The 13010-nt window shown below is 33.4% G+C and overlaps 1 protein-coding gene across 4 annotated transcripts in view; it reads left to right on the top strand.

Moving 5' to 3' along the window:
• LOC115217409 overlaps positions 1 to 3626 on the top strand; it is a 28793-nt gene extending 25167 nt beyond the window's left edge. For all 4 annotated transcript variants that reach the window (XM_036507471.1, XM_036507472.1, XM_029787102.2 and 1 more), the window contains one exon: positions 2074 to 3626. In XM_036507471.1, coding sequence (XP_036363364.1) covers positions 2074 to 2586 — 513 coding nt within the window. In that variant the 3' untranslated portion in view covers positions 2587 to 3626. The remainder of the gene's footprint in view (positions 1 to 2073) is intronic.
• Positions 3627 to 13010: the final 9384 nt, after the last annotated feature.

The raw sequence follows: 13010 nt of genomic DNA on the forward strand, positions 1-13010 counted from the left end.
ATCCATTGGAAGGGTGATATCGATTTTTTACAACAATCTAAGTATGTCACGAGGTTTCCAGACATGAGTTCTACTCACGTGGTAAATAAAGTATAAAAGTGATATTGTTTGCAAAAATTAGAAATAGGACTCACACAAAAAAATCAATATTCAAAGTAATCAAACATAAACAATGAAGTGGGTTATTTCCCTTGAGTGTTTAAAAAGTTAGTTATATGAAGTAGATATAAAGGTCCCTTCCAGGGGCTGTATTATCGATTTTTTTCAACAATCTAAGTATGTCACAAGGTTTCCAGACATGAGTTCTACTCACGTGTCAAGTTTCATCGAAATCAATAAAATGATGTAGGAGGAGTTAGCTAACAACGCTACAAACACACACACACAGATTTTCCACATTTGTAGTAGATATGTGATGAGCTTCTGTTAGTTTCTGTTTACCAGATCCACTCATAAGGATTTGGTCAGCCTGAGTCTAGAGCAGAAGACACTTTCCCAAGGTGTCATGCAGTGGGAGTGAACCTGGAACCATGTGGTTGGGAAGTAAACTTCTAACCTCGCAGCCACTTGAGTGTCAGTATGGTCTTGCAGTTTTTATTCTGAATTTTTATGTTATGTGTTCAAATCCACTTGAGGTCAACAATGACCATTCCTTCCAGGGTTGATAAAATGAAGTAACTATCTATTTCTAATGTTGATGGTATTGACAAGCACCCTTCTCAGATTTTCTGGCCTTGTGCCTAATTGAGAAACAGTTGAAATCTCTTATGTAGTGTATAGAAAAGATATGAGTACTTAGTGGTTAAAGTGTTGGACATTTCATTGTAAGATTGTGGTTTCAGTTCCAGGACTGGGTGATGTGTTGTGTTCTTGAGCTAAACACTTCATTTCATGTTGCTTCAGCTCATTCAGCTAGCAAAAATGAGTAATTCTGCAAGAGACTAGCATCCCATCCAGGGGGGAATATATGTGCCATGGAGACTGGGAAACCAGCCTTATGACTCAGGTAGGCTCTTTATCCTTTTGTAAAGGTATATGGCCTAGTGGTTTAAGCATTGCACTCACAATTGTCAGATCATGGTTCGATTTCCAGACCAGGCAGTGTGTTGTGTTCTTATGCTAAATGCTTCATTTCATGTTGCTCTGGTGCTGTGTAGGGACTAGTATTTATTTTATTTTTATTTTATTTTATCTAGTTTCAGCTCATGAGCTGTATGCCAAAGAATACACCCAATGTTTCCTCTGTCTATTATAAAAAGTGACTAAAAGAGGTTGAGATAGGATTTGCACGTTGACCTCACAAAACCTGCATCAAACAGATCCATGGGGTGGAGGGTTGTTGCCTGAGTAGAGCAGAAGCATCATCCACCAGGAGTAGTGAGGAGTCACCAACAAATGGTGGATGATGTGGTCAGATGTGCAGAATAGATCTGAACTAATTATATAAAATGGTTTTACTCTGAAACTAAAGCCATTTTTTTTACTTCTATTGATAATGTCCTATAGAAAAACATAAATGTCATACAATATCATTTGTGTTCCAACATATTTCAGGTTTCAGCCTAAAATCAATTAAAAACTTTTGTTCACTTCAGGACATTCTTCAGCTTTTAATTTGGTTAGTGTCTTAGCTATAGTCCCCCTCTCTATGATCGTTATGACAGTGATTCTCTGTCTTTGGCCTTATTCTTCCTATTGTTAATGTAGCTCTGCTAAAGACAGTCCCAAGCCTGACTGCAAAAGGAGGAGGGTAGTTTCCATGCCAGGACAGCATGAACCAGGAAACTGGGGAAACCAAGCAAGAAATCGTCAGGATACTAACAGACTAACATCATCACCAAATTCTATCATCCAGTTGCACCCACAGCAGTGTATAGGTTGAAAGGACAGCTTCCCTCTCCAATTGCAAGCTGGGATTTAAGAAGATTGTTAATATACCAATATAATGTATCTGACATATGTTTTTCTCTCCTGTAATTCTGTATTCTAACAATGCTGATTTGTTTTATTTGTTCTGTTACATGACCACTTTTAATCACCAATTTTAATGTTTCACTGTTTCTAATTCAACAGGAAAATGAAGTTTCGCTCTCCAGTTCAATGTTTAGTTCTGAAGAGAAGTGCTATGACAACTTATCTGACCAGGGATATTTACCGATATCTGAAGGAGCATGCTCACTTTTATCAGAGAAGGAATCTGGGAATGAATCTGGATATAGTTCTCATAGCGCTGGCTATATAAAAGATTTGCCTATGGACAAAAGAATAGAAAATTTGTCCAATGCAAATGACCCTCTGGTTGACATAAACAGTGTTGAGAGCAAACAGAGTAATTTATCAGAGTCAAGTAGTGGCCCTTCAGACAAGAGAATGCGATTTTTGCGAACTGCTAGTGCCCTGCAACGGTCAGGGCTGATGGATATAACAATGAAGACTGCTGATATCTTGAAACAGAATCGGATAGTGAACAAAGAAATAGAAAGATTACACCAGGACACACTCAAATTTTTACATAGTGTCATCAATAACCCTGAGAATAAAACCTTCCAAGACACAATTACAAGGAACTGCGACAAACATTCTTGAGTAAAGCATGTGTATTTCTGAATCTTTTCTATCAGACACTCATGTTAATTTTGTTTCCACATTTACTACAGACACAAAAATTAATTCACTGTCATCATCATCACCATCATCATTATCACCATCATCATTATCATCTCTGTTACTAGTAATTAAATACTTCTCTACTATTCAGATTTTGTCAATTCATAAAAATTTTCATTTAATCATATATTTATATCAGTTTTCTTTCTCTCTTTTTTGTTTTTGTTTGATGAAGAAGGTTTGTCTGAAATATTGATTTTTCTTCTTCTTTTCTTCATTCCATCAATCAGTATTTATTTTATTTTAGTTTTTACTGCTGTATATCATATATCATCTTATTTATTTCCTCTTTCCACCCTTTGTCTCATTCACCTCAATACTCTCAAGTGTTAGATGTTAGAGAGAATATTACTAGTCAAACTTTCTTTATTATAAATCATTGTTACTGATGAAAAGAATTCAATGAGAATGGGTTTGAAGTTCTAATATTTTAAGATTGCCATCTAGTGTTTGCCTCACTGACAAATTCAAGATGGTTTACCTGTTATATAGTTCACCTGTGCAAAATTCTACTATATCACAATACCTCAATACAACCAATTTGTCGTTCACAGTAGAATTATTAAAAAGACTTTCAGCTTTATTCTCACTTATTAGAATGGAAATAATAAACAAATTATTTTCATTTTCAGAAAAGAAAAAAAAATGAAAAAGAAGACACAGGGGAAACAAATCCAATAGATGTGACATCTTAAAGTCATTACTGCTTTAGGAGACATCTTAGAAGTGTGTTGGTCACACAGTTTATATAAAACCACACATCTGTATTTATTATGGTCAAGTTCCTTCTCTTCGATATTGAATTAATTAAATTTACTTCCTTCTCATCAAATGTGAATCAATCTTTTCTTTAGTTCCATTCAGTTTAACCATAAAGTAAGACTAGTCTCGCTCTGTGATTGCTGCAGTTTAATATTCTCTGTACAAACCCAATAACAAAATTAGATTCATGAATTGAGGTTTTTTTTTAATGAGTTTCTCATTTGAATTTGTTTCTTTCCATTTTAATTCTAAAGTTGTTTCTTCAGATAGAAATAATATTGGTAAACTGTTGAAGAGTAAACTGCATTTATTAACCTATGAAGTGGCCATATTATTCACCTATCATGCTTATGATAGATGCATTAAACTGTGTTACTCTCCTAAAATTTATAAGTTGTCATGGCAAACAAAGTAGCATCAAAATGTCAGCTTATTTTAGTGTCCAATAATATTTATTGACATGACAAAATATCTCACCATGTAAAGTATTTTTATCTATTGGGAAAGTGTCTTCTGCTCTAGACTCAGGCTGACCAAATCCTTATGAGTGGATCTGGTAAACAGAAACTAACAGAAGCTCATCACATATCTACTACAAATGTGGAAAATCTGTGTGTGTGTGTTTGTAGCGTTGTTAGCTAACTCCTCCTACATCATTTTATTGATTTTCTTCTGCAAAAGTTGGATAGTACCACCAAACATTCTGTTTCTTGATATTCCAGATTCCCATGGTGGATAGTCTTGCCAGCAAATATTTACAAACTGGCCACCCTAACTGTCAAATATTGTACATATCATTGAAAGAATACAAAATGGTACTTGGTTATATAAACCAACATTTTGAAAAGTCTATATTCCTAAAATATGGCACATAATGTTGCCGTCAATTGATCTAAACATTATTTTTTATTTAACGGTTTCAATTTCTAGTGATTACTCAACTAAATATGTGACATATTTGTTGGTCATTCACCCGAAACTATGCACCAATAGCAATTGAAAACTCTCACCATCTTATTTATATTAGCAACAGCATGGAGTAGTCATAGACAGGAGGGGAATATTTTTGCTTCAGGAGTAAAATGTTAGATGTGTTTTATGTTGTACTTGTTGAAAAGCTGCTGCCTGTCAATTAATATGAAGCATTATTGGATTTTAGAATTTAAAAGCTCTTGTGGTTGTTATTATTGTTGTTGTTGTGTAAAGGCAAATGTAGTGCAGTAGTGAATTTAACTGTAAATTTCTTAATCCAGTTTCACTTCTCAGTCAAAACTATTTCACTTAAGTCACTAATGCCCATTGGCAAGGTATACACATCACTACTTCTTATTACTTCTCTTTAGCCATGACATCAAAGCTTCATCCTTACCAAGTCATCATCGTCATCATCATCATCATCAGAGTTAGGGAGAGGCAAAAATAGTAGATCAGTAAACCAAATACCTTGTGGTAATTAGTTGTACACCTTCAAGTTCTCATTTTAAATCCCACAATAGTTGACTTTGCTTTTGTTTGTTCCAATGTTAATAAAGTGACAGTCATATATGGTGGGAGAAGGGGTGCAGTTATTCATAGATTATAACCCTAGCCTACTAGGCCTTGTATCTGTGTAAGAAATCATTATTATAAAATAACCATTGTCCAGTTTTTCAAAATGGACTCAGTTTTAATTCCCATTTGGAGCCATTTGTATTTATATTTTCAGTGACCACTAATGCCCTTGGAAAATACATTTCTCTTTTCATACATTTCTCTTTTCATTAGAAACCCATGTCTATCTAAGGATATTGAACACTACTTTGTCACAGGTTTTTCTGCAATGAGTTCTACCATCTGGTTTCAGTTCTTAAAATGGGCTTTTTAGGAAATATTGAATACCACATATTCCCATTTTTTGTTATAACTAAATTAAACCTATTTATTTCATAAATAATTGTATTCAACTTTAAATCTGTTTTCTGTTTTATTATTTCTGATTTGATCCAATATATCTACATGAAAATTTCATCATTCATTCCTTTTCTCAGGAACACTAAGTGATCTAAGAGAAATACCATGACTCCAAACTTGGAATTGAAAGCCCTATTTCATGCCCAGTTCCCCAACACCACGCCACTTATTCCCCACTATGCTCACTAACATTTAAATTGCTATTGCTACATCATGTCGCTGTACGAGTTTTTTCCCCTCTCAATGCAACACAGTGCACTTGAGTTACAGGAGAGAAACGTTGTATGGTAACATGATGCCCCTAAGTGTGCTGAAGGTTAATCGTTAAATATTAGTAGCTCTAATTGATATTTCACTAGACAACACTCATTTACTAATTAACTTTCACACAACCTTTATAACTTGTGTATTCAGAAGAAAATATGCAAGAGATTCTTGCCAATTAGATCAAATATCTGATTATTACAAAATCAATCAGATTGTAATGATATACATTAGAGGAGATTATTCTTTATGTCTTCGGGAGACTTGGTGTAGTATCAAAACTATCAGTGAAGTGACACAATCACAACTGAGTTAGGTACGTACATGATAAACCCATTTTAACAATATTTTATATACTGTTACAATATGGTACTTATAAAAATACCGGTGTTATTATTATAGTTGTTATTAAGTTACAACCATTTATACCTTCAGTGCAAATCCTACTGAAATCAACTTTGTCTTTCATACTTCCAAGGTCATTAAAAAGTGCCACTCAAGTGCTGTGGTCACTATAATTACCCTTAATCCTCTCTCAAAATCAAAGCCCTGTGCCTGTCTAACTAACTATACATTCCCACAAAAGTATGTCGACTTAGGTCTATGTGAAAAAATTTTATTAATTGGATTAGGGCTGTAGTTGAGATAGAGTGGTACATGACTTGAAATGATCATGGCTAATTCTACATTTGGTGGGTTGGAGGAGCACCTACTGAACTACCTCTCATATCAGGGTCAACATTGACTGTTATCTCTCCAAGTTAGTAAATTGAACATCAGTTATGAATTAAGGTTAAGCAAAATGACTTTATCTCCTTCTTGCAAATCTGAGGCCTTGTGATTAACATAGGAAGTATTGTTGTTATTGTTATTGACCCTTTAGCATTTAAACTGGCTATATCTGGCCCAAATATTTTGCTTCTTTTATGTTCAAACTGGCCAGATCTGGCTTCTCACATATACCCTACAGTGTCATTCTCAATATAAACAATCACCTCATAAAAATCTTGAAGCTACAAAGAAACCCGTGATTAACTACAAGCAATATGAATAAATAAGCATAACAGTTGACAGAGAAATCTGAATGACAGAATTGTTTGCATGTCAAACAAGGTGCTTGGTAGTGTTTAGTTATGGTCCTTTATACATTCTGTCTTTAAATCATATCAAAATTGACTTTACCTTTCTTCCTTCCCAGGTTAATAAAATAAAGTACCAGTCAAGTACTGAGGTTGATGTAACAGACTAACACCTTTTCCTCATATTTCTGGTTTTGTACCTGTGCTAGAAATAATAACAATAACTATCAAAAGTGACAAGCTAATAGCATTGTTAGAGCATTAGAATAAATGCCTTGCAGTATTTGTTCTTACTATTTTATATTCTGTATTCAAATCCTGGTGAGGTCAGTTTTGCCTTCCATCTTTTTGGGGTCAATAAAAGAAAATATCAAGTCAAGTTCTGGGGTTGATGTAATCAACTTCCCATAATTGTTGACCTTGCACCTAAATCAGAAGCCATTATTATTATTATTATAATATAGGCTATTCCCCTCCACCAAATTTCAGGCCTTGTGCCTTTAGTAGAAAGGATTATTATTGTTGTTGTTGTTGTGAGCTAGCAGAATCATTAGCACGCTGGATAAAATGCTTCACAGCACTTCTAGCTTTCAAATTCTGCCATAGTCAACTTTGCTTTTCATCTTTACGGAGTTGTTAAAATAAGTACCAGTTGAACATTGAAGTCAATGTAATCAACTAGCCCTCTGCCCCAAAATTTCAGGCCCTGCGCCTATAGTAAAAAGTAGGACAAATTGTTGTTATCATTATTATTAAATGATTAATAGATTAGTAGAAACTAAACCAGGGATAAAATGCCTTGCAATATTTAGTTACTATCCTTTACATTCTGAGTTCAGATACTGCAGAGGTTAATTTTCAATAAGAATAAAGTAAACTTTTGAAAACTAGAGTTGCTATAATTGAATGTATATCCCTCTTGCCTTTAAAATTGTGGCCTTGTGTCTATGTTAGAAATCAATATTTTAATGGAGAGGCCAATAGAGGAGATCAAGAATACAATTAATAAGATACCTTGTAGTGTTCAGTACTTTTCCTTTATGAAATGAGTTACAGTTTGAGTTCCAATCCAACCAGGTTAGACTTACTTTTTTTTTTTACCATATTTACCCTAAAATATACTGTCCTTGTTTCCATTAGTTTTTAAAATAATGAAGAATTTATTTAAATGATTTTGTCATTATAAAACTAGTGTTTGGAATATAAATTAACATGAAATTTTGATGGCAGGTTTTAATTTAGATCACATTAAAACAGGGAATTTTATAATAGAACCAGGAGCAGTTACAAAAGACTTCTTATCAAAAGGGCTAATACATAGTGTATTCCCTAAAACAGGATCGTCAGACAGTAACACAAGATACTTATTTCAATTTTAAATACTAACCTTCATCAGTTTTATTAAGTTCTTGGGAATCCAAACTGTTGTGTAATCATCCATTTATGACTTTTTCATCAACACTGGTTGCTTTTTTGCATTATTAAATTATAATAAATTGTAAAATAAAAATTAAACTTTATGCATTAAATTGGTTAAATTAACTATATCCACCACTTCACCAAATTTGAGGCCATGTATCTGCTGTTAAATTAATTAGATTAACAATACATTATCACACTGAATAGAATTTCAGACCTTGTGCCAATATAGTAATTAGTGTTAGTTCTTAATTACTGATAATTAATATTTTTTTTATGATTCATGATAATTTAGTTTGGAATTCAACAAAAGGCAGTTGATCTCACTTCACTGCCTTTGTTGTTGCCTTTTTTTTTTTTTTTTTTGTAAGATTCATGATGTGATAGCTGTGATATTGCAGTACTTTGGGAATGGTCATTTTCTCAATCACCAATTAAAACTCATACTGACTATAGTTGAAACAGATATTGTTGTTCTTTGGGGATGGTCATTCTGCTAAATGTCAATTAAAATACACTCTAGTTGTTGTTCAATTCTTAATTAATAATCAGTATGTGTGTGTTAATGGGCAGAATGGCCTGTTTATATATAAGTGTGTGTGTGTGTGTATCCATACATGCATACACACACGTGTGTGTGTGTAGTTGTAATAATGAAGTCAAACTAAACTGATATTTTGAAATCATTTGATACATATGTTTCAGGTTTATGTAATAGAATAGGAAATGCATCCATTACGTTAACCTTCCTCGATTAAAACAATTACTCCACTTATATAGATACTCTTGAATCTACTTATGCAGATACTCTAACAACAATTTGGAGTAGTTTGTTACATTTGACTCAAGTTAAAAATTCTGTTATCGTGCACTGCTTCTTAGCTGTGAAATATATGAGAAATACACCTGAAATATATGTATGTATGTGTATATATATATATATATATATATATCGTGTGTGTACTGTTAGCGGTTTTTTTCCTCCGGCTTCCTTTCTTTGGATCTTTCCTTTTCCTATGTTTCTGATGAAGAGCTCTGCTCGAAACATTAAACCCTCCTTCTTTCCTGAGCGTCCAATAATACTATCCACGCGTTGTTGTGTTTTCATGTTTGGATTAACTTTATCTATATATATATATATATATATATATTAAAATATATATAATAAAATATTAAAGCATATTACTCTACCCCTGGTATTTGAGTACTCTTTTTTCCACCTTGTTTCACATTTATGTGTTTACTCCAGTATATATATACATATATATATATATACACACACACACACACACATATATATATACATATATATATATATATATATAGATAGATATATATATATTTATATATATATGTATACACACACACAGATATATATACACACACACACATATATATATATACACACATATATAATAGAAATATGCTTCAAAAAGAAAATAGAAACTACACGTGGAAGAGATATAGAACAAGAAGAAAAAAGGCAGAAATGCACATTGGATATCAAAAAAAATATAGGCTTTTTTATGAAAACTAATGATAAATATATACAATTAGATGAACTGAGGTAGAATTAAGAGGAATAAAAGTCATTATTATGAATTGTTAAAGGGATTCAAAGTCATACTGGTTCCGTTAATTACTGTTCACTGACTTTGAATGCGCACCAATTATCAAATGGTCTTGACTCTACTAGTCCCTGACTAAAACGATTGTGTAAGGGAGGTAAGTAGTTCTAGATGTGGTTCAGTTAGGACAGATCTATATCTGTCCTAACTGAACCACAATAATGTAATAAGAATGGTGTATGGGATGTATGGGAGTTAGTGATATAATTGGTAAGGTTAGTAGTGTTCTGTATATGTTCATGTTTAGTTGTGGGTGGAATTTATTGATGAAAGTTGCCTCTTCATTCTTTGCTGTGATGAGGTGTTATGTGAACACTGATAGAAGGGGAAAATTAGGAAGGTAGGATTAAGGTTCCTAGCACACCTTTCTATGTGTTCACTGACCTGTATCTGTCTATTGTGGATGGCGGATTTGTTCTTTGTGATGGGTGGCTCTTCGATGGAGTGATATTCCTGTTCGGCCTATATATTGAGATTACCGCACCCTAAGCAGATAATGGCATATATATAGATATATATATATAATATATATGCATATATATATATATATATATATATATATATATATATATATATATATATATATATGCATATATATATATTACACACACACGTATATATATATATATATATATATATATATATTAAAGCAGAATGACCCTCTCAAAGTATAACAAATATTTTATGGAGTTTTGTAAAACTTAAGGCTAACTGTAGATTGTCAGACCTTTTCGAATATTGCGGTACTTAGTTATTATCCTTTATATTCTGAATTCAATTTCTGTCAAGGACAACATTGTCTTTGATAATTAGTACTGTAGGGTAATGATGTAACTTGCAATATTTAACTCCTCATATCCATTCTGTCTTTTATCCTTTCAGAACTGATAAATGTAAGTATCAGACAAATACTAAGGTTAACTGAATAAATGTGTAATATCCAAAACATAACAAAAAAAAAATATCATAATCTGTCCAAATTAATTATAAATTTAGGTTAAACCGTGTCGAAATCTTTCCGAAATGATATCTGAAAATGATGTTGACATTCAATAACAGACACCTTGCCTGCACTTTCTAGTAAACTAACTGAATGCATCAATGGTATTATTATTGTTGTTACTGTTGTTTCATGACTTTTGTTGTCAAACATATCATTCTCATCATCATCGTTTAGCGTCCGCTTTCCATGCTAGCATGGGTTGGATGGTTCAACTGGGGTCTGGGAAGCCAGAAGGCTGCACCAGGCCCAGTCTGATCTGGCAATGTTTCTACGGCTGGATGCCCTTCCTAATGCCAACCACTCTGTGAGTGTAGTTGATGCTTTTTACGTGCCACCAGAACAGGTGCCAGACAAGGCTGGTACCAATATTGGCTTCGTTAATTCACACACACATGCATCATTGTAATAGGTAAATATGATCCAGAGATCCAAGTGTAGGAAGTTAGTAAGCTTCAGCCGAAGTGGCAGTAGTCTGTATTTTACCTGTTCCTTTTCTTACTTTTTGGGATATATATAAATTATATGTAGAGAGATTTGGTGATGTAAAGAGAAAATAGAATTCAAAACATGAGTATATATACATTTTTTTTTATTAAGAACCAGCATAAGTTACAGAGTGACCCAAGGACAGAGAATTTCATGCATTGTCACTTGTCAAACTAGTTTTAAAATAGAGGGTCCTGTATTTATATACTGGTGATGGCATTTTTCTGGATTGTTCTGGAACAAACTATAAAAACAATTACAACATCCTTCTATAATACATATTTTTCAAATAGTTTACCCGTTACACTATTCAATAAATAAATAAATAGATAATAAAAGTTTTAAGATATTTATGCACAAATAACCGAGAGTGACAGTGAATATAAATGCAGTATGTACATGAATAGATGCATATATGCATACATACATTCACACTCATGCATGTATGTTCATGGATTCACACATACACATGTATAGACATAAGTATAAATACAGGGTGTCCCAGAAATAATTATCTGTTGGGTCATCTCATAAACAATGCAGTTTTTTCAATTGCATGAACTAAAAGTCAGAGGGGGATGGGATAAACTACCTGCATCAACTTGCTATAAATGCAGATAGTAATTTTACCTTCTCTTTATTCTGAGTGCATGTTCTGAAGAGTGCAGTTCAATTTTAACAGTTATTTTTCAAAACTATAATGGAAGTGACAAAGAAGCACATTCAGCATATTTTGCTTTATGAGTTCAATAAAAGCAACAATGCAATGGAAAGTGTGAGGAATATTAATGCAGTATATGGGGATCGGACAATAAGTTTAAGCCAGTGTCAATGGTGCTTTCAGAAACTACAGCATAGAAGACCAGCCTCGTCCTGGAAGATCTGTAGAGCTCAACAAGGATGTCCTGCAAACCCTGGTGGAACAAAATCCCATCGTAACTGTTGAGGAGCTAGGATTTGGTCATTCAACCATTCATCAACACCTGCATGCCATTAGAAAAGTCAGCAAATTGGGTCAATGGATTCTACAAACTTTCTGAGTCTATTTGCACACAGAGAGTAAATGTGTGCTCTTCTTTGTCATGTCTCACAAATGAACTTTTTTTGGACTGAACAGTGACTGGTGACAAGAAATGGGTTCTCTATAAAAATGTTAAGTGCTGAAGACAGTGGGTAGGGAAAGGAGAAACACCAGGACCCCAGGCTAAAGAAAGTCTTTACCCATGTAAGTTGTTATTTGGTGGGATATGAAAAGTTTAGTCTACTTTGAACTTTTAAATCCAAACCAAACAATAACAAAGATCTACTGCAAGCAGCTAGAGCAGATTAAGTCAGCACTAGAAAGAAAGGATCATCTTTGGTTTCAAGACAAAAGGTGTTCTTCCATCAGGATAATGCTCAGCCACATACAGCAAGGATGACATTCCAAAGGCTGGAGCTGTTTGAATGGGAAACAATGCCCCACCCACCATATTCACCAGACATTGCCCCATCTGATTATCATTTATTCCGCAGTCTTTATAACCATTTGGACAGAAAAAATATGAATTCTGTAGATGAGGTCAGAACAGTACTGGAGGAGTATTTTTTGTCACGGACAAGTGAACTTTGGAAGAGGTGTCTTGTAAGTCTACCAGACAGATGGAAAAGCATTGTAGAAAATGAAGGAGAGTATATTTTAGATTAAAAAAAACTTTGTTTATCTTAGTTTTGAAAAATTAAAGAAGTATAAAAGAAAAACTACATTATTTA

This window comes from Octopus sinensis, linkage group LG11 (genome assembly GCF_006345805.1).
Source record: "Octopus sinensis linkage group LG11, ASM634580v1, whole genome shotgun sequence".
Classification (NCBI taxonomy): domain Eukaryota; kingdom Metazoa; phylum Mollusca; class Cephalopoda; order Octopoda; family Octopodidae; genus Octopus; species Octopus sinensis.